Source organism: Eretmochelys imbricata, chromosome 4 (assembly GCF_965152235.1).
Source record: "Eretmochelys imbricata isolate rEreImb1 chromosome 4, rEreImb1.hap1, whole genome shotgun sequence".
Lineage (NCBI taxonomy): Eukaryota > Metazoa > Chordata > Testudines > Cheloniidae > Eretmochelys > Eretmochelys imbricata.
The window spans coordinates 101,028,051-101,050,786 of NC_135575.1; the positions used below are offsets into that span (position 1 = coordinate 101,028,051).

General features: G+C 40.2%; 1 protein-coding gene across 1 annotated transcript; it reads right to left on the reverse strand.

Annotated features, from left to right (window-relative positions):
* Positions 1 to 403: 403 nt before the first annotated feature.
* On the reverse strand, positions 404 to 22,649 carry LIAS (lipoic acid synthetase). Its single transcript, XM_077815740.1, has 11 exons — positions 22,476 to 22,649; positions 18,975 to 19,147; positions 17,086 to 17,179; positions 16,183 to 16,263; positions 15,789 to 15,945; positions 14,909 to 14,966; positions 13,321 to 13,449; positions 11,001 to 11,146; positions 2,186 to 2,256; positions 1,669 to 1,780; positions 404 to 872 (listed from the first exon to the last, which is right to left on the reverse strand). The coding sequence occupies exons 1-11, from the start codon at positions 22,647 to 22,649 to the stop codon at positions 820 to 822; spliced, it is 1,248 nt and encodes a 415-aa protein (XP_077671866.1). The 3' UTR covers positions 404 to 819.
* Between the last annotated feature and the right edge of the window lie 87 nt (positions 22,650 to 22,736).

Here is a 22,736-nt window from a genome sequence, read left to right on the forward strand (position 1 = left end):
AGGGCAGGGGCTGGAGGTGATCTCCCACCTCTGTGCAGTCAGTAGCCTGTGCTCCCCTCTTCAATGCTGGAGCCTCCACATTTATTTATTGATCAATAAAATTTGCAGAATTTCACAGAGTTTTAAAATATGGTGTGCAGAATTTTTCATTTTTTTTTGGCACAGAATTCCCTCAGAAGTATAATTTTAGACAGGCCCACTCTTCTCTCATGGGCTTGGTGGAAAGTGAAAATGAGTGAGGAGGAGGAGAAAAGGACAGGATGTGAAGTGCTAATATAAAAATTCCAACATCTTAGCAAGATTCCACACATTTCAAACTAACGAGTATTAGTCCCCAGTAAATAAATAAAAAATGTACAGGTGGCACTCCTTGGAGAAGAAAAAAGTCACAACTGACACTGCAGCAGGTGGAAAGATTTTTTTTCTTTATTTCAGCATTTAATATACTACACCAGATTTCACAATCCATCCATTTTTGTTTACATATATATGTCATTTCTCTTTATTTTTTCCTCATAATTCCCCTGCTCACCAAACCAGAGTCTCTGTTTTGATACATTCTAAAGCTGAGGCTTTTGATGATTCACTGAACACTAAAGTACCATGTAACTGTAATTTTATGGAAACTAAGAACAACAAGGTGAATTAATGTCAAGGTGAATTAATGTCAATTAATTTGTCAAGGGAGCAGTGTTCTAGAAATATTAAGTTCATTCATCATTCCATGGTGTGGGCTGCTATATTTTTGGAATTAACTGAACTTACGAAAAAGTGAATCTTTAAAGCTGTAGGTGACTTAAAGTGGGTCCACTTCCACCTTCAGATGACCTTTGTCTTCCTTTTCTCTACTAAATTCCTCAAGAAAAATTCACCTAATTAAAATGAAAATTAATACCTATAAATCAGTTTTAGTTGCTTTGGAGATTAAACAGAACAAATAAAGCAGTATACATGTAGCCATACTGTGGACAATGTTCTAGAAAATCCAAACCTACCCAATAGGAATTCTAACAATTACAGCCTGAGGCTGGAAATCAGGACTCCTGGGTTGTCTTCCCCAACTCTGCTCATGCTTGGTTGTGTGAAAGTTATTTAACATCCTGTGTCTCAGCATATCCAATAATAAAATGGAATTATCTCTATTTTACACAGTGTTGTGAGGTGTCAGTACTTGAAAGGTGCTCTATATTATGCTGGAGCTGGCATAGAACCACAACTGGCTCTTTTCTCCTGCCCACGCACAGCAGAGAACATGGGCCTACATGTTAGTTCAGGTGTAATTTAGTACACTGAACTTTCTAAAAGAAAAATCAGTTATTAAAATGGCTTATTTCTGAAGCCCTATCAAAAGACACAACAGATGAGAGGGGGCAGTTTTAAAGCCCACTTCGCTCGGAAGCTAATGGCAAAAGTTGCAAATTATACACAATATTTTAAATAAATCCATACCTGGAGCAGTAAGTGTAATGCTAAATAATATTAGTTTTATAAAATGTGAGTATAAGCAGCATCGTAACTGTTCAAGTAATAGCAACCCATTTAGAGGAATTATAAAAGACAATACATTTGCTGTATAGAAAAACAAAGAACCACTATTGTGAGCTTTTGATATCAATTACTTTACAGCTATACCTTTACATAATAATTTAACATTGTGCAGTACTTTACCTGCTTTATAAGAGGAGCGCACTAGAGGACCACTAGCTGTGTAATGAAATCCAAGCTCATTTCCCACTTTTTCCCAGTGTTTAAACTTGTCAGGAGTAACATATTCCTCAACCTGGAGGGAAAAAAATAATTCTGCTCAGACTGTAATAACTTTTAAATGCATAATTAATGTTAATGAACTGGAATGCCAACTCTATGTTCAGACAGGATGTGGCAAGATTAAACTCTTAATTACTTTAGAGTTTATATATTTCACAATATTCATCACGCAAGAATTTCTAACATCGAGCCCATAACAGCCCCACACTGAAGAGCAGATTAACTGTTGAGAAAAGGCAGGTTGGGAGGAGCAAGAATGGCTACCCAATCTGAGGGGAGTCCTCTTCAAACATCCATAGTTGGCATATAGTGAGAAGGTGTGTAGGTGGGCACGAGACATCATTCTGACAAGGGAAGGGGTACAATGGTATCAGGTGCAGGTCATAGTCTGCTTCCAGTAAATTCAAGGCATTTGTACCTTTAGATGACGTTTTGTTGGTTGCATGTATTGTCCTAAGGTCAAACAGTCCACATCTGCCTCACGTAATACTATAAAAAAGAAAAGTGCCTCCTTAGCAGGTGACAGAATCATGATGTATCATCACTGACTAAAAATCATCTTACCTAAAATGCAGTTCTGAGTGCAAGTCACTCCTTAGCTCATTAAATAAGGGATTAAATTCTGCCCTCCAATACATAGCATCAGAGGGCATGACGGAAGCGCTAAAGAGAAACTGCAGAATTTAGGTATAAATACTTTAGAACAAGATACTTAGTAAATAAAAATAAATATATTAAAAACTGATTTCAAATAGTTTTAGCAAGTCTTTTCACTGTCTTATTGTCTACTTAAGAGTGAATGTGGCTGGTGTGTGTGTCTCCCAGCGGGATCTGACATTTTTTCCTGATACTTCATTAGACTAGGCTAATTTTGACATTTTGTTGAAGTACAATCTACAGCAAATCTGATAGTCTCTTGCCGTCCCCACAGTTTCCACTGGGGAGCTTCTGCCCACACTGAACTGTGAAGATGCAGCTTTTTATTTGATTTTTTAAAAATTCTGTATAGTATTTAAAATATTTTAATTTTTTTTTAAAGTGATTTATTTTACTTCTCCCTAGCTTGGTCCATCGTTCCTCCAGTATCTCATGCCTCGATGCCTTCCTAAAAACTCACTTCTTGCATGAGGTCTATAAACCTGATTCCTCTCCTCAGAAGTATTAAAATAGCGATTTTTTTTTAAAGTAATTGACCTGTGCTAAGTATCACCAGCAAACATTTGCTTCTGGTTGTATCCAATACCCTATCACTTGTCTACATATTACCTATTTAGACTGTCAGCTTTTGAAGCCTGAATTGTATCTTTTTATTTATTTCTAAAAGTACCTTTTCACTCCATTAATAATACCCTGTAATTAAATGCAGGGATGAGAATCTCTTTTCTAGCATACTGCAGTTTACCTTTAATGTCCATATTTCTCAATTTTTGAGCTTTCATTTTCTAGGTGCATTCATTATTTACTTCCTTTTGGGTGAAAATGATGATGATTATTAGCATATCTAGGTCAGACTCTTAATCTGACACAGTCTGAAACACCAACTACACATAAAAAGAAAATACTTCATCTTACTCATCATGTATCTGATGAAGTGAGCTGTAGCTCACGAAAGCTCATGCTCAAATAAATTGGTTAGTCTCTAAGGTGCCACAAGTACTCCTTTTCTAGTTACAAGAGGGTTGATGCTGAAATTATGCATACATAAAGAATAAATCTAAGGGGAATTGCCAATTTCTTCCACCAGCTCCACATCCTTGGTGGGATATGCTAGTTTTGATGCCTCAGGAAGCACATACACCTTCTCTGCTAAGATATCAATACAGGATGGAACTAATTTATACCAAACTTGGATTCAGTGAAACTCTGTCATTAAGGACAAATCCAGCCTCCTCCTCCCCAGCTGCTGAAAGATGCTGTTCAGTGCAACTAGTGTAGTCTTCTGATCCATGGAAAGATTGAGGAATCAGGTTATGTATAGCTCCTCCTCCACTCCCCTTCTCAATGTCTATCCTTGGTATTAGGGTTGGGTGCTGGATTTGCCCCATAGTGAAGCAGAACGAAAAGCATGAATTGTTTCAATGTTTCAACACTGCAATTACAGTTAGCACAAACATCTGCTTAGAATAAAATGGTTCTGTGAAGAAACTACTTAACTACTGGTAAATTCTAGGGCTGTCAAGGGAATAAAAAAATTAATTGTGATTAATCGCGTGATTAAAAAAATTAATCATGTGATTAATCGTACTGTTAAACAAGAATAGAATACCATTTATTTAAATATTTTGGGATGGCTTCTACATTTTCAAATATATTACAGCACAGAATACAAATTGTACAGTGAAAAGAATGCATTCGATGAAGTGAGCTATAGCTCATGAAAGCTTATGGTCAAATAATTTGTTAGTCTCTAAGGTGCCACAAGTACTCCTTTTCTTTTTGCAGATACAGACTAACATGGCTGCTACTCTGAAATTGTACAGTGCTCACTTTACATTTATTTTTGATTACTTTTTTTTTGCACTGAAAAACAACAAAGAAATAGTATTTTTCAATTCACCTAACACAAGTACTGTAGTGCAATCTCTTTATCATGAAAATTGAACTTACAAATGTAGAATTATGTACAAAAAAACCTGCCTTCAAAAATAAAACATTATAAAATTTTAGAGCCTCCAAGTCCACTCAGTTCTACTTCTTGTTTAGCCAATCACTCAAGCAAACAAGTTTGTTTACATTTCCAGGAGATAATGCTGCCCTTTTCTTGTTTACAATGTCACCTGAAAGTGAGAACAGACGTACTCATGGCACTGTTTTAGCCAGTGTTGCAAGATATTTACATGCCAGAGGGGCTAAAGATTCATATGTCCCTTCATACTTCAACCACCATTCCAGAGGACATGCGTCCATGTTGATGATGGGTTCTGCTCGACAACAATCCAAAGCAGTGCGGACCGACGCATGTTCATTTTCATCATCTGCGTCAGATGCCACCAGCAGAAGGTTCATTTTCTTTTTTGGTGGTTTGGGTTCTGTAGTTTCCGCATCTGAGTGTTGCTCTTTTAAGACTTAAGTATAGAAGTGTGAGCAACAAGGGTGATGTCGTGGTGATAGTCTGCTATAGACCACCGGAGCAGGGGGATGAGGTGGACGAGGCTTTCTTCCGGCAACTCACGGAAGTTACTAGATCACAGGCCCTGGTTCTCATGGGAGACTTCTATCACCCTGATATCGGCTGGGAGAGCAAAACAGCGGTGCACAGACAATCCAGGAAGTTTCTGGAAAGGGTAGGGGACAATTTCCTGGTGCAAGTGCTGGAGGAACCAACTCGGGGCAGAGCTCTTCTTGACCTGCTGCTCACAAACCGGGAAGAATTAGTAGGGGAAGCAAAAGTGGATGGGAACCTGGGAGGCACTCCCTCAGGGAACTGATGGGCAGGATCCCCTGGCAGAATAACATGAGGGGGAAACGAGTCCAGGAGAGCTGGCTATATTTTAAAGAATCCTTGTTTAGATTACAGGAACAAACCATCCCGATGTGTAGAAAGAATAGTAAATATGGCAGGCGACCAGCTTGGCTTAACAGTGAAATCCTTGCTGATCTTAAACACAAAAAAGAACCTTACAAGAAGTGGAAGATTGGACAAATGACCAGGGAAGAGTATAAAAATATTGCTTGGGCATGCAGGAGTGAAATCAGGAAGGCCAAATCACACCTGGAGTTGCAGCTAGCAAGAGATGTTAAGAGTAACAAGAAGGGTTTCTTCAGGTATGTTAGCAACAAGAAGAAAGCCAAGGAAAGTGTGGGCCCCTTACTGAATGAAGGAGGCAACCTGGTGACAGAGGATGTGGAAAAAGCTAATGTACTCAATGCTTTTTTTGCCTCTGCCTTCACAAACAAGGTCAGCTCCCAGACTACTGCATGGGGAGGAGGTGACCAGCCCTCTGTGGAGAAAGAAGTGGTTCGGGACTATTTAGAAAAGCTGGACGAGCACAAGTCCATGGGGCCGGATGCGCTGCATCCGAGAGTGCTAAAGGAGTTGGCAGATGTGATTGCAGAGCCATTGGCCATTATCTTTGAAAACTCATGGCGATCAGGGGAAGTCCCGGACAACTGGAAAAAGGCTAATGTAGTGTCCATCTTTAAAAAAGGAGAAGGAGGAGGATCCTGGGAACTACAGGCCAGTCAGCCTCACCTCCGTCCCTGGAAAAATCATGGAGCAGGTCCTCAAGGAATCAATTCTGAAGCACTTAGACGAGAGGAAAGTGATCAGGAACAGTCAGCATGGATTCACCAGAGGCAAGTCATGCCTGACTAATCTAATTGCCTTCTATGACGAGATAACTGGCTCTGTGGATGAGGGGAAAGCAATGGACGTGTTGTTCCTTGACTTTAGTAAAGCTTTTGACACGGTCTCCCACAGTATTCTTGCCAGCAAGTTAAAGAAGTATGGGCTGGATGAATGGACTATAAGGTGGATAGAAAGTTGGCTAGATTGTTGGGCTCAATGGGTAGTCATCAATGGCTCCATGTCTAGTTGGCAGCCAGTATCAAGTGGAGTGCCCCAAGGGTGGGTCCTCGGGCCGGTTTTGTTCAATATCTTCATTAACGATCTGGAGGATGGTGTGGATTGCACCCTTAGCAAGTTTGCAGATTACACTAAACTGGGAGAAAAGGTAGATACGCTGGAGGGTAGGGATAGGATACAGAGGGCCCTAGACAAATTAGAGGATTGGGCCAAAAGAAATCTGAGGAGGTTCAACAAGGACAAGTGCAGAGTCCTGCACTTAGGACAGAAGAATCCCATGCACCGCTACAGACTAGGGACCGAATGGCTCGGCAGCAGTTCTGCAGAAAAGGACCGAGGGGTTACAGTGGATGAGAAGCTGGATATAGGTCAACACTGTGCCCTTGTTGCCAAGAAGGCCAATGGCATTTTGGGATGTATAAGTAGGGGCATTGCCAGCAAATCGAGGGACGTGATCGTTCCCCGCTATTCGACACTGGTGAGGCCTCATCTGGAGTACTGTGTCCAGTTTTGGGCCCCACACTACAAGAAGGATGTGGAGAAATTGGAGAGAGTCCAGCGAAGGGCAACAAAAATGATTAGGGGTCTGGAACACATGACTTATGAGGAGAGGCTGAGGGAACTGGGATTGTTTAGTCTGCGGAAGAGAAGAATGAGGGGGGATTTGATAGCTGCTTTCAACTACCTGAAAGGGGGTTCCAAAGAGGATGGATCTAGACTGTTCTCAGTGGTAGCAGATGACAGAACAAGGAGTAGTGGTCTCAAGTTCCAGTGGGGGAGGTTTAGGCTGGATATTAGGAAAAACTTTTTCACTAGGAGGGTGGTAAAACACTGGAATGCGTTACCTAGGGAGGTGGTGGAATCTCCTTCCTTAGAAGTTTTTAAGGTCAGGCTTGACAAAGCCCTGGCTGGGATGATTTAGCTGGGGTTTGGTCCTGCTTTGAGCAGGGGTTTGGACTAGATGACCTCCTGAGGTCCCTTCCAACCCTGATATTCTATGATTCTATGACTTTTGAAAACATGCTCCACACCTCGTTCCTCTCTGATTTTGTAAGGCACTTCAGATTCTTAAACCTTGGGTCAAGTGTGGTAGCTATCTTTAGAAATCACATTGGTACCTTCTTTGCATTTTGTCAAATCTGCAGTGAAAGTGTTCTTAAAACAAACATGTGCTAGGTCATCATCTGAGATTGCTATAACATGAAATATATGGCAGAATGTGATTAAAACAGAACAGGGGACTTACAATTCTCTCTCAAAGAGTTCAGTCACAAATTTAATTTAGACATTATTTTTTTAACGAGCATCATCAGCATGGAAGCATGTCCTCTGGAATGGTGGCCGAAGCACGAAGAGGCATACAAATGTTTATCCTATTTGGCACATAAATACCTTGCAATGCCAGCTACAAAAATGCCATGCAAATGCCTGTTCTCACTTTCTGGTGAGATTGTAAATAAAAAGAGGGCAGCATTATCTCCCATAAATGTAAACAAACTTGTTTCTCTTAGCAATTGGCTGAACAAGAAGTAGGACTGAGTGGAGTGGACTTGTAGGCTCTAAAGTTTTACACCGTATTGTTTTTGAGTTCAGTCATGTAACAAACAAACAAAATCTACATTTGTAAGTTGCACTTTCATGACAAAGAGATTGCAGTACAATACTTGTATGAGGTGACTTGAAAAATACTATTTCTTCTCCTTATCATTTTTATAGTGGAAATATTTGTAATAAAAAATAATATACACTCTGTATTCTGTGTTGTAATTCAAATCAACATTTATGAAAATGTAGAAAAACTTCCAAAATATTTTATAGATTTCAGTTGGTATTCTAATGTTTAACAAAAAGAAAAAGGAGTACTTGTGGCACCTTAGAGACTAACAAATTTATTTGCGCATAGCTCATGAAAACTTATGCTCAAATAAATTTGTTAGTCTCTAAGGTGCCACAAGTACTCCTTTTTCTTTTTGCGAATACAGACTAACACAGCTGCTACTCTGAAACCTATTGTTTAACAGTGTGATTAAAACTGTGATTAATTGTGATTAATTTTTTTTAATTAATTGCGTGAGTTAACTGCGATTAATTGACAGCCCTTGTAAATTCACATGTCATATAACATGGAAATGCCACAGCACAGTTGTAGATGGACAGGCCTGCAGCCTGCCCCTGGGGTGGAGATGGGGGGAATTATATGGAATTCATGAATTTCATCCTATACAGGGTTCTACTTACATTATATTAACCTTTATTTTTCTCAAAAATTACAGGGAAGTGCAAAAGTTCATATAAGAAGGTACTGCAGCTCAGGGAAGAGGAAAAATTAAAATAATCTGTGCATCAAAATCAAAAGAGAATTATTCAGCAAACAAGAAAAAATCATTTGTTACTTATAAAAAAAAAGGTACAATGAAATAAATAAAATATCCATTGCATGTATACATTTGAGATCCTGAAATGATTATGAACATTAAATGATATGAAGACTGATCTAGCTCCCACTGAAGTCAATGGAAAGATGCCTATTGTTTTCAGTAGCAGCTGGATCAGGCCCTTGGAGCACTCTGATAGTCAAAGTGGCAAAGAGTCCTGTGGCACCTTATAGACTAACAAAAGTATTGGAGCATAAGCTTTTGTGGGTGAATACCCACTTCGTCGGATGCATGTTGTGGAAATTTCCAGAGGCAGGTATAAATATGCAAGCAAGAATCAGGCTAGGGGTAACGAGGTTAGTTCAATCAGGGAGGATGAGGCCCTCTTCTAGCAGTTGAGGTGTGAACACCAAGGGAGGAGAAACTGCTTTTGTAGTGGGCTAGCCAGTCACAGTCTTTGTTTAATCCTGAGCTGATGGTGTCAAATTTGCAAATGAACTGAAGCTCAGCAGTTTCTCTATGAAGTCTGGTCCTGAAGTTTCTGAGGCTGTGGATGGCATTGCGTTCTGCACGACTTAGGTTATGAGGCAAGCGGTGTTGTTTTTCCAGGTTTCAGAGTAACAGCTGTGTTAGTCCGTATTCGCAAAAAGAAAAGGAGTACTTGTGGCACCTTAGAGACTAACCAATTTATTTGAGCATAAGCTTTCGTGAGTGAGCTGTAGCTTACGAAAGCTTATGCTCAGATAAATTGGTTAATCTCTAAGGTGCCACAAGTACTCCTTTTCTTGTTGTTTTTCCACAATTTCTTCCTGTGCATGTTGGAAATCCTGGATGCCCCATCATCTAGATCCATGGGAAGAAAACCCTGGAAAAATTCCACCACAATTTCAATAGCTTTCACTCCACCATCAACCTCAGCCTGGACCAATCTACCTGGGAGGTCCTCTTCCTAGACACCACGGTGCAAATAAGTGATGGTCACATTAACAACACCTTATACTGAAAACACACTGACCGCTATGCCTACCTTCATGCCTCCACCTTCCATCCCGGACACACCACACGATCCATCGTCTATTGCAAAGCGCTGAGGTACAACCACATTTGCTCCAACCCCTCAGACAGAGACCAACACCCACGCATTCTCAAAACTACGATACCCACACGAGGAAATAAGGAAACAGATCAACAGAGCCAGATGTGTACCCAGAAGCCTCCTGCTGCAAGACAAGCCCAAGAAAGAAACCAACAGAACTCCACTGGTCATCACATACAGTCCTCAGCTAAAACCTCTCTAACACATCATCAGTGATCTACAACCCATCCTGGACAATGATCCCTCACTTTCACAGGCCTTGGGAGGCAGGCCAGTCCTCGCCCACAGACAACCCGCCAACCTGAAGCATATTCTGACCAGCAGCTACACACCGCACCATAGTAACTTTAACTCAGGAACCAATCCATGCAACAAACCTCGATGCCAACTCTGTCCACATATCTACACCAGCGACACCATCACAGGACCTAACCAGATCAGCCACACCATCACCGGTTCATTCACCTGCACATCCACCAAAGTAATATACGCCATCATGTGCCAGCAATGCCCCTCTGCTATGTACATCAGCCAAACTGGACAGTCCCTATGTAAAAGGATAAATGGACACACTTCAACCTCCCTGGACACACAATAGTAGATTTAAAGGTAGCCATCCTGCAGCAAAAAAACTTCAGGACCAGACTTCATAGAGAAACTGCTGAGCTTCAGTTCATTTGCAAATTTGACACCATCAGCTCAGGATTAAACAAAGACTGTGAATGGCTAGCCCACTACAAAAGCAGTTTCTCCTCCCTTGGTGTTCACACCTCAACTGCTAGAAGAGGGCCTCATCCTCCCTGACTGAACTAACCTCGTTACCCCAGCCTGATTCTTGCTTGCATATTTATACCTGCCTCTGGAAATTTCCACTACATGCATCCGACGAAGTGGGTATTCACCCACAAAAGCTTATGCTCCAATACTTTTGTTAGTCTATAAGGTGCCACAGGACTCTTTGCCGCTTTTACAGATCCAGACTAACACGGCTCCCCTCTGATATCTGATAGTGAAATTAATCCTGTCCATTTGAAAGTAGTATAAGCAACAGTTGTTGCAGAGTTTCAATTTTTAAATTGAACGAAACCTTTTTGCATAAAAAAGTTAGAAAACAATTTTTCCCAACAGACCAACTTATATGCATGTGTGTCCATTTTAGTTATATTGCAATGCCCAAGCTTGCAATTATGTTCCAACTTGGTAAAGCTTATATATATACTTAAGTTATGCTACTTACATTTCATTGTTGAATATACTTGTTCATCTGTCTCGCCTAATCCCAGCATAATGGAGGTTTTAGAAATTACATCAGGTTGGACCTTCTTAGCATGCTTCAAAACTTGTAAGGATTGCTTAAAATTGGCCCGAGGATCACGTACTTTCCTTTAAAAATATTCATATTGTTTTGACCATAGGAAGAAAAACACAGAGATGCATGAGATAAGGGACATTGGTAAAATCACAATAAAAAGACTGAGGGGACTGAGATTTTAGAAACTTTCTACAATATTTGTCAATTCCTGCAAAACCAAAGCTTTCACTTTAAAAAAAAATGTTTCCATTACTTTCTCTTGTGATTGATGCAGCCAAAGTGCTGCTGCTCTGAGAGCCCAGCTTTGCAGAAAATAGTCTCCAGCTAACCACTAGGGGCCAGATTGTCAACCCCAGTTCCATCCCCCAGTAGTGCAACGGGAATATAATTGGTTCACAGCTGACAAGTTGAGAATTTGCCTAATGGAACCGGAGTAAAGTTGACAGAGCTATCATTAATGCCATTCCCCACCTTCCCCTGCCCCCATTTCCACTGTAGGGGAAGTGTCAGGAAAGGGAAGAGGCATAATAGGGCACAGAGGGCTAAGGAGGGGGCAGAGGAGAGCTCCAATGCCCTATGAAAATTCTGAGTGGGCATATGGTCCCTAGGGCTGGGACAACCTGAGAATCAGGGAGCTGGTAACTGGGTCTCTGACAGTGGCCCTCCCTGCACTCACTCTTTCCTGTGCTGAGTCTATCTTGGTACATGAGGGAATCTGGCCCAAGGAGTAACAAAGGCGCTGGAGATACTACCGTGGTAGGGCGCATATAAGTATCTACTTAGGCCCCAGTCTTGCAAGCTGTTCTGTGCAGAACCCCGCTGTCTATTTAGATTGTAAGGTCTTTAGAGCAAGGACGTTCTTTTATCAAGTGTTTGTACAGGTTCTAGTACTGAGGCCCTGATGTTTGTAGGGCCTCCATGCTCTACCATAATGCAAAGAAATCAACAATAGTAAAGATGAAACTGTTTTGCTTGTGTTGGGGAACAGCCCTGACAGAGTTGTATTTGAAGTCTACATGAGAATTTAGTTGGAGCCACTTAAGAACAGTCTATGCTGGGAAGTTCTAGTGTACATTAAAACTGGGAAGTTTAAACATACATTAAAACTGGTTTGGGCTAATTCAGTTTCCACAGTTTGACCAGCAGCGTGGATATGGCCCACCCATATTTAAGCTGAATTTAGACAGTTTAGCTGGAGACTTCAGAGTGTGATGATGTCACTCTGAATTTCCAAGTTATTAGGAAAAAAGGCCAATGGCTGGGGGTATGGAGTTGCACTTGGAGACCCTCCTGTGTGGTAGAAAAACATCAGACACTCAAAGAAAAAGAGTTGGCTGACTTTACTTTTTAAGGTCTATAAAATTTTTAATCTGCTTCTTTACAAGATAGGTAGCCCTCTGCTGGTCGAAATCATGTACAACACTTGTGGCTATTGAGGGAAGAAAGCAGAGGATTCTGGAAGTTTCACTGGGAAGTGTTTCAGAGTAGCAGCCGTGTTAGTCTGTATCCGCAAAAAGAACAGGAGTTCTTGTGGCACCTTAGAGATTAACCAATTTATTAGAGCATAAGCTTTCGTGGGCTACTTTACTATGAAGACAAAAGGATTTGGCTCCCACTGGTGGCACTGAGACATAATGATGATGGAGAAATGCTGTGGGCTAGTTGCCAAAGTGTGATAAATACATCCTCATTTTGAAAACATATTCCATAGTCGTAGGCACTGATTCCGTGGATGCTCCAATTATGCAGTCAGGTAAGTTTGAATACATGCTAAAAAAATGTACAGGTATTGGCTTACCAAATAAATTTTCTCTCCCTCCAAAAAGAGGTCCAATGCACGTATTAAAATGAAAAGAACTAATTTTGTTTTAATGTAATCACATGTATCTTTCTTACAAAATATATCTAGCTTGACCTCTGTTAGAATCATTATTTTTCCTTTCCTGTTTATTTTATAAGACAAGCTTCTCATTGGAAAATTTACTTCAAAATTTATGGTAGATAGAACTGTATTGTCTACTTTTTAATTTTTAACTTTAGACGCTATTTGATTATAAGGTATAGAGGATTTTTACTATTTATAACTGTAAATGATGTATGTACAAACAATGAGTCGAGTTAAAGGGACCTAGAGAAGGTTTAATGTTGGTTGATCTAAATATTGCTTTCATAAGAACATTACAGAATACCCTCTAATTGTATGCATCCGACTATTTGTTTATATAAACAGATCACCTTTAATCACCTCTGTAACTCTGGAACAGTTTCCACATTATGGGCGTATACGTCTAGTCCTGACAAGGCAACTTTTGCCACAGCTTTAAGGTCCCCTCGAAAATCAGGGGTTAAACATTCTACTAGAATTTTTGAATTCCTGAAAAACAAAGATTGAAAAATGAACACGCTTGTGGTATTTTTATTATTGATGCTCAAATCAAATATTTCAATAACATGATACTAAAATACCAGAATATTTTAAACGAAATCAAAATTCAGTATTTTTTAAAACAACCCTAAATCGATGATGTTGATATTTAAATCTACAAAGTAAAGTTAAGTTAGGTAAACATCTACAACTGTGAAGTACTGAAAATACTTGAGAGTTAATTTTTACTCAAAACATAGTATAGGTGCAACTCCTGCTTTGACTAGTGCACGAAATAAAATGAATATTACATAAGTCAAACATAACATCAGAGCCATTTCTATGATCTACTGAGTCACCAGACTTGCTCAAATTAAGTGCAGGTTACATCTGACTTTAATTTTCCCTCCATACTACACTTAGCAAGATTTTTAATAAGATTTGAACATCTGAACTTCTGAATGACAGAGGGGACATCTGACCGAATGGACTGTAAATACTTTGCATTGCTATTTAAGAATTTAATTCAGTTCCCCAATAGCTTGAATTTGGTTCCCCCAAGCTGGATGGAGAAGTACTTTGCATCACTATACAGCAGTGGTTCTCAACCTGCAGGCCAATCAGCACACAGCTGAGGCCTATATGACATCCTCAGGGCTGTACAGGTAGTATATATATTGTGTGGATGCAGTCCACAAAACAGAGAGCTGCATACATGGCCCATAGTGGTAAATAGGTTGAGAACCACTGGTATACACAAACCCTTCCAGGTAATCAACGAAGTACTGGTGATAGACTTTGAAGTGAGTCCCTCTAGTCCTCATTACAGGGTAAGTATTAGGCAAATGCCCAAATCAGGCTGCAGGAATTAAATCTACAACCTTCTAACAAAGACCCAAACATGCTACCAAAATGACATGCTGGCACAATGCATAAAGTGGAAAGTAGAAGGTGTCAATGGGAAAGTATAAAGGTGGAATCAGGGTCACAGAGAGCACCTCCTTGGAAAAAATGGCAAAGCTTAGAGGTCAGAGCTGAAAAATAAATCAGATTATCTTTGGAACCCAGTTACAACAGTTTTTATCTTTTCCCAAACCCATTATTACTGTGCTACAACCCTATCATTAAAATATAAACATCCACAAAAAAATAGATAGATATGTCCCATTGCTCTAAATATGTGGTCCAAAGAAACAGTTTAGTGCTTAATTTTAAAAGGAATCTGGGATAAACAGAAATTCAGCAGGAGAACATTCCTGCCTATATATTTAATCTAACTTGTAAGTGTAACACAAGCGAGGATGAAAAATCCAGGAGTGGACATGTAAGCTCTCTGGGGTAGGGACTGCCATGTATTACATATTTGTATAGCAAATAGCACCATAGAGCCCTGTCTGCTTTTGGCCTGTAGGCACTACCGCAACATAAATGCTGAATAATAATTAATAGTAATAAATTAATAATGTACCTTTCCTTCAAGTGTGATACAGTTTTTGCAAAGTGTTCTGCTCCACCATCTAGAATATCTAGAAACAATGCAATAATTTGGTATTTTTACATTAAAAATAATATTTTTGTGTAATTCTGTGTGGCTTTCATGTTAAGAGTCTAATCTAACCCCAAAAATGTAAAGCAATGCTAAATTAAAGCTGAGATTCCATCCTTAACTTACTACTCATGCCTAAATTGTACAATAGGTGTTCTACCATACCCTTACAATAGCCAGGCTAAGTATGGTTAGTTAGAACAGAGTTGGAACTTTCATTCTAAATTTTCTTGAATATGTATGAGTTTACCTTAGCCCCTTTAATCTTAGCACAGATCTGTATGGTTTAATTTCTTTTTTCTTCCACAGAGGTAGTTTAAGAAAAGAGAAATATACACAAAAAGAAATTGTTCCTGCTCTTTTATTGAAAGCCACTGTTAGAAACTATTGGTCTTTCAGTGGAATACAAGACACTCTTTTTCTGAGACAGTCTTTCCACCAAGATAGCAACAGTACAAAAGAACCATTACAACCTTAGTGGAAAGGTAGCAATATTTTTTTTTAAATTAGGCTCTACTCAAATAGACTGAATCAGTTCCATAAGGAACCAACATTTAACCAACTACATAATCGTATATCTTCTATGTGTATTTTGCCTGCATCAGGAGTAGGGGACTAAGGATTAGTCAGGAAGAGCATTTCGTAATCTCTGAAAAGTTTCTGTGTCATTCATTCCTTTCATCAATCTCATAAAAGTTTAAACCCTATACCTCTAATAACCCAAACTGACTGAGGACTCTAAAACTGCTGCATAGTGTGTATGGGAGCTTACACTGGAAGACACTACTGACAACATACTAACCATCTCGGTCTACAGATGTCAATACAACATAATCCAAGCCCCATTCAGCTATAGCTTTTGCTGTATTGTAGGGTTCATTAAGATTCAATGGAGGTGGATTTTTTGCTGTCTTTACGGAACAAAATCTGCAACCTCTTGTACATGTGTCACCCATCAACTGAAATAAGAAAAGATTATGTTTACTTTATATTTTAAACTTTGTATTGTTCAGCCAAGAAACTACTGAATATGCTACTTCAAAAGACTCAATTGTTAAAAACCATAGGAGAGAGAGATTTGTTGTGCACTTTAGCATAATATACCTGGGTCACTTTTACGCTGGAGATTTTTGTATACCCAAATTTGCTACCAACAGAATATATTTCCTATTGTAAGATTGTGGTTATTGACTTACCATGATAGTTGCTGTAGCAGTAGCATACTCACCCCCTCCCCAACACTCTCCAATGTTGGGACAACGCGCTTCCTCACACACCTATAAAAAAAATGACATTAATAATAATAAATTGTATTTCTATAGCACCTTCCGCCAAAGGAATTTGTTTTCTCTTCTGAGACAGGTACTGAAATTATGAGGAGGAAATTAAATCACAGATAGGTTAAGTGAGTTGCCCCAGTTAATGGCAGAGCTGGGAAGGGAACATGTGTCACGTGACACCCAATCTTGTGTCTTAACCCCAACACCATTCTTCCTCTGAACTACACAACTTCCTGAAAACTGCTCATCAAAATAACCGTCAGAATTGCACATTCTAAACTGCATTAATTATGCACCTTTTAGATGTAATAAAAAAGTTTATAAAAAATTCACAAGATCTGTGATACATTACAGAACAATCTTTTTCTGAAGAAAAGAATTTCATACTTGTCTTAAATCTTCTGTCTCTTTCCATCAATGGGGGCATATTTAATAGAGAACACAAACATTTCTTGAATTTCTTTTCATGTGAATTATTTATATACCGTCCCAAAAATTATACAAATGTTTCCACCTAAATTAGACACACTGATAATCTTTTGACTTTAGAGGACTTGAGAAACACAACACCATATTTAAGATCATTGCAGGGAAAATGTCAAATTTTCTGCTGTTTGTTTCTTCCCTTGTTCTCCGTGGGTGAAATTCACCCCTGTGCAAAAGCAGAGGACAAGGCCTATGCATCATATGTTCCCACTGAAGCCACAAAGGCATAAGTGATGCATAGGCTCTCTGCTGCTCCTGAGCAAAGGGGTGAATTTCACATCATGAAAACATTGCTTTCTTCCTAGAAGAAAATGCGTCAGGCATTAGACTTACAGTATGAAGCTTTAAACTTCGCAGTGTACTCTTCAGTTTATTATAGTTCTTTCCTATGGGAATCTCAGTTTTTAGCCATGGAGGAAGTCGCAGCCTGAATAATATCAAGCAAATATAAGGATTAATAAATTACTTACATGTAATCACTTAACTTCATAGATCTACTTTACTTTGTTACAGCCTCTGGGTATGAAAGATTCCTTGAAGCTGGTCATGAGTAATAAATGAGCATTAATATATTTCAAAAAAGTACCATAACTTCTCATTTCCATCCTCATTTATTAGCCTGCCACCAAGCTAAGATGCAAGTATCCACAATTATAGGGTTTAAGATCACTAACCTTACTGCCACGCTATATATGGTAATTCAGACATTGGCAATATAATTACATAGCTACTACAAACTCCTAGCAAATTTCAAAGGGCTCATTTTGTTTTTCACAGCTTTTGAATTTAGTCTTCATGAATCTATCTACATACAAAACAAAAAAACCCCAACAATTTATCAAAAACACAAATTGGGCATATTGTCCCACTGACACACATTTATAATTTGTTACTGTTCATGGCACAAGCACTCCAATGCCTTCCAGATATATTGGTGGCTATTTCACCAGAGGAATCAAGGCTACTACTGTTCATCTAGAATACTGTTTAAAGTGCAGTTTTCAAAGTACACAACCAGTACAGTGTGGATAGCTAAACACTTTTGGTCAGTGCCATAGAATGGGACATATTCTGCCTTTTGTTACACTGGTGTAACTTCCCTGGTCTTCATGGAGTTTCATGGGTGTAAATGAAAGCAAACTTTGCCTACATAATTTTCTTTACAGGATTAGGAACAAAGGTTTGATTGCAGAATCTTTATTGTTGGAGATGCATGAGCCAGAAAGAATACAGGTTGTTTTTAATATTTCAAACTGAGTTTGTATACCTGGAAGTTAGAAAAAATCATCTTCTTAACTTGTAAACTGGGCAGAATTGGTCTGGAAATAATTGAGACGCTAAACATAAAGCTCCGAAATGTCATTTTTATAGGCACTTTTTCAGATTATAACCAAATTGTATAAAGTAACACAAGATTGTCATAATAATAAAAGGGGTTGTATAAAAGATGGATGTCTGTTATTCTTTCATTTATTATTTAGTGTACTAAAGCAATTAGCAGCTAACTCGACAAGTTCCAACACAAGTTCTACAGGTACTATATTAAAGTAGGGCAAAACATATACAAGGGCAGATTATATTACTTTTGGATGAGACTTTCAGATATTACCACTGCCTTTACAGAATGGTGCTGGGCACTACCAATTTACAGGCTCATTATTGTTAATAAACCACAAACAACTGTGATGCAACCTGTCTGTACCATGAATACATTCAGGACTAGGTTAAAAAAAATCAAACTTGCCAAAATCATAAGTGATTTATTTAGTTCTGTGAATCTCCAGTAACATTTTATGAATCAAATAAATGACTCTTTTCCCAGCTATAATTAAAATAGAGGTATGTAAGTGGAACCATTCACTACTATTTTTTGGGCCAAAAACACTGAAAATAAAAATATATTGCTAATGGTGTTTTAGGTATTAGAATTTTTTTCTTGTATGCAAAATCATTTATTCTTATCAACTGTACTGAAATTACTAATTAGCTATCTTATCTCTGCATGTTGTGCTTAAAGAGTTCATATGGGAAACTAATACTTTCCCCTCTTCAAATGACCGTTCCTTCCAAAATGAAGCGTGAAGAAGCCATTGCAGTACTACACAACTTGACAAATATGATACATGTAGGTATTTGTGTACAGTAGAATACAAGAGATATCAAGTACTAAACAAAGCATGATGCTACCTCAGAGTAGAGTGTAATTACTTAAAGCTAGTTACCTTTCTCCCTTCTGGCGTTTTAAATTGCCTTTATACTCAGCCCACATGCTCTTATCAGAAAAATCCCCAGATACAAAATCTTGAAAATCAGGTCCATTTTGCAGAAACTCCTTCTTTTCATCTGGCAAAGAACTTGATGCTCTGTACTGGCTCCACACATTGCTTCCACACACCTAAACAGAGCAGAACTGTATTACCCTTATAATCATAAATGTGCTTATATGTATTGGATAACTGCTGGTATACATCTCTTGAGAGCTGACAGGGCTTATATTAGTTTCATACAGAAGCCAAAAAGTTAACAATTTACAGGCCTTACAAGAGTTGTATAGAACAATTGTGAAAGGTTTATTTTTTACCTGTCAATTTAAGGCCAAGTTCCATCCTTGGAAGTTCGTGCTCAACTCTCATTGATTTCAGTGGGAGCTATGAACACACATCCAATGGCAGAATTTTGACTCTTGTTTTTCAAGTACAATAATATGCAAATGCAGACATAGGCAATCAGCAGATGGAGACTGGAAAATAATATTTTCCGGTCTCAGTCCCTAGAAAGGGGACAGATGCCGCAAAGTCCATAAGTTTCAAAAGTGAAAGTCAAAACACTGGAAGAAGCTGAACACTTAAATGTGAACAAAGGAATAAGCTTAAATTACTGTATTGCTTGATTAAGCACATACTAGAGCAAAAAATGTACAGCACATTCAAGTATAATCTTCAAAAACTTGCAAATAGGAGGGAGCTCCAATACCACTACAGCAACAGGGCAGGATGGCACTGGTACATACTTAGAAATGGAGTAACTAAAATTTAGCAGCATTCAAATATACCAGCAGTAGCCAGTATAGAAAACGCAGGGTGATTTAAAACACGAGCATAATAAATTACCATATAAAAGATACATCTGCCAAAGAAAGCATCCGTAGTACCCTACACATCAAAGTCAGTAGTGACGTGGGAAAACGTGTAGTGCTTTTAAGTCGGTGGCCTTAGAGTTCAAAGAGAAAGAATCTCCTCTTCAGGCCTAAAAATTGGAAACTGCCATTGTTCAGTGAGCTCTGACAGCTAAGGGGGGGATGGGAGATTCTTAACATGTAGCCAAGCAAGCCTCTAGGTGATGCAGTTGGAATGCCTCAGCCACCTCAACATAAAAGTCTTAAAAGCTCTCAAATCCTTTTGGCGACTCACTGTATAGGTCAGATTATTTAATCTTCTGAGCCCCAGTGGCCTTTTTGGAATAATCATCCTTTCGGTTTCAATGCATGTAAGACAGACAGGAAGGAATGCAAAGTTCCACAAGATCTTATCCTTAACATTAAATAATATGGATTTGGGTTCAAATATTGTCATCTTGATTAAAAACTAACTAAAGGACTGCAAACAAAAGGTGAAAATGAGCATGATCAAGTAAGTAGTGGGGGAAATGTCTAGCGAGAAACGATGGGGTTTGTTGTTAGGATCCAGTGCTATTTAATAGCATCTGGAAGAGGAGATAAATGGCATCAATGACCAGGGCTCAAACTGGGCTGAGTCAGAAACCCAATGCTGCTTTTTTTTTTTTTTTTTTTTTGAGTTTGCCCTCTTGTGATCCAGAATCTTAATTTCCATTAAAAAAAAATTGGTAGCCTTTATGGTTGTGGAGAAAACCCTGAAAACATAAAATGAGTGTTGTAAACCAACGGAATGATGTCTGTCTGAGTCTTCCAGGAACATAAAACAATAGTTCAGAGAGGTCTGAACTGCCCCATTCATCCCAATGCTCGATGATGAGCAGCCCATTTGTTCAGTGATGATAATGTAAATATCAACATCGTGAACCTTCACTCTTATCAAAACACATAAGAAAGGCAAAAGTGTATGACAGTCTAGTACAATCTATTGTGAGTAGTGTCTCGTTTTGGAGCCACAAATGAACAGGATTTGGGAGGTACCATCATTTTCCCCTCCCAATCAGTCTTGTAGAGCTAAAAGTCTCAAGGGAAAGAACAGATCCCAGGGACCTAAGTTATGTCTATACTATGGAGACTAAACTAGTATAGCTATGTCCACGCAGATGAGGGCAGAACCCTGTAATAAAAATGCAGCCTATGCTGGTGGAAGGGTTTCTTTCATTGGTGTAGGAACACCACCAACCTGAATGAAGTTAGTTAAGTCAACAGAAGCACTTTTCTATTTACATAACTGCATCTCCACTAGGGATTAGTCAGAGCTGTGGTTTTCTAACTGACAGAGCTATGCTGACCTAACTTTTAAGTGCATGCAAAGCCCCAGCCTCACCAAGAGGGCCAATCCTATAGAGCTAGTAGTCCCTCAATTCTTCCTGTCCCAAAGCAGCTAGGGCGATCTCTGCTCTGTTGATGGTCATAGGGTCAGATGGCTTCCTTCATGGCTCTAGTGGCTGCTGCTTCTTTCTCTGCTGGAGGCTGACTGCAGACACAAGCAAACATAACTCCATCAGTAATACTCAGATCATATTTTTGAGCTTTCCTTTGCAACCATGAGAGCTAGAAATGTAATTCTAATGAATGCTCAGATTCAGACATCATTATATAACTCTGCGATCCTGGGCCAGAGGCACAAGCTTATTATGCATACAGTGTGTTGGAACTTCTACAGAAGAGCTGGACTCAAGGGGCTCAAAAGAGTCTGCAACAATCATATTTTGAATACCTGTTGCTAGAAGCATCTCATTCTGCCATCTCCAGAGATCAGCTGCGGGTACAGCTTGAGAGAGTCCTGCCACTACCACCAGGCTTTCCTCCCCACAATTTGAGCCCTGTACAGAGGGCACTAAACTGGGAGATCTCACAAACATCAGGGAGAACACAGAAGAAACACAAAGGGATCTACCTATGCAGTAGTGTTGTAGTAGCCAGTCGGTCCCAGGGTATTAGAGAGACAAGGTGGGTAAGGTAATGTCTTTTATTGGACCAATCTCTTCGGATTAGAAACACAGATAAAATATAAATGAGATTCAGTTTGGAAAAACGCAAAACACACACACTCAGGAAAAACTGAAACACAGCCACTCGATGGGAGAGCGAAGCCTGCAAGCAGGGAGTGACCCCGGCCAGTAAGTGAGACGCGGGTTACTAGCCAGGGGATGCTGCAACCAACAGGCCAAGACGCCCTGGGGCTGCGTGTGCTGCACCCCGAGGCAGGAGGTGATCGGGGACCGCCCCGCTCTGTCTGTTCTGGGCGATGCTCGGGGTCCGGCGTCGGCTCTGCGCCCAGCTCCAGCGAGGCACGGGCAGGGGCTCGGGACCCGCCAGGGCGGGGGCGGCCCGGGGCCGCAGGGCAGAGCCGAGCGCTGGTCGCAGAGGGTCGAGCCCCGGACCCGGCGCTACACAGAACAGGGCCGCGGCAGGAGCAGCTCACCCCGAGGGGCCCAGCGGCGCCGCGGGCGAGCGGGGCCCTGTGCTGGGGGAAGACCCCGGCCCGGCCGGGGGGCAGGAGCCGCCTGGCGAGCGGGACAGGGGAAGATCGCCCTCGCTCACTCACCCGCCCCTGGGACTCCAGCACCAGCCGCCTCAGGCTTGTCGTGGCGGCGACTCGACAGCAGCGGCCGCGCTGAAGCAGCGCCATAGCCACCCTCCGCTGCTCTGTCCCGCACCGAGCCCCGAGGACGAGTCCCGAGCGGTCAGATCGGTACTCAGCTGAGCTGCCTGGCCCCATTCCCCGCTTGCTCGGGCCTTAGTGCGGTCGGCGGACGATTGCTCCTGCCTCAGAGCGGGGTGGCCGAACGTGATGACGTCAGGCCTA

Coding starts and splice junctions, on each gene's coding strand:
- LIAS (XM_077815740.1), bottom strand. CDS start 22,649: ATGGGGCCAGGCAGCTCAGCTGAGTACCGATCTGACCGCTCGGGACTC. Junction 1,781..2,185: donor CAACAAAACGTCATCTAAAG/GTACAAATGCCT, acceptor TTTTCCCTCCAG/GTTGAGGAATATGTTACTCC. Junction 873..1,668: donor GCGCTCCTCTTATAAAGCAG/GTAAAGTACTGC, acceptor CATTTTAATTAG/GTGAATTTTTCTTGAGGAAT.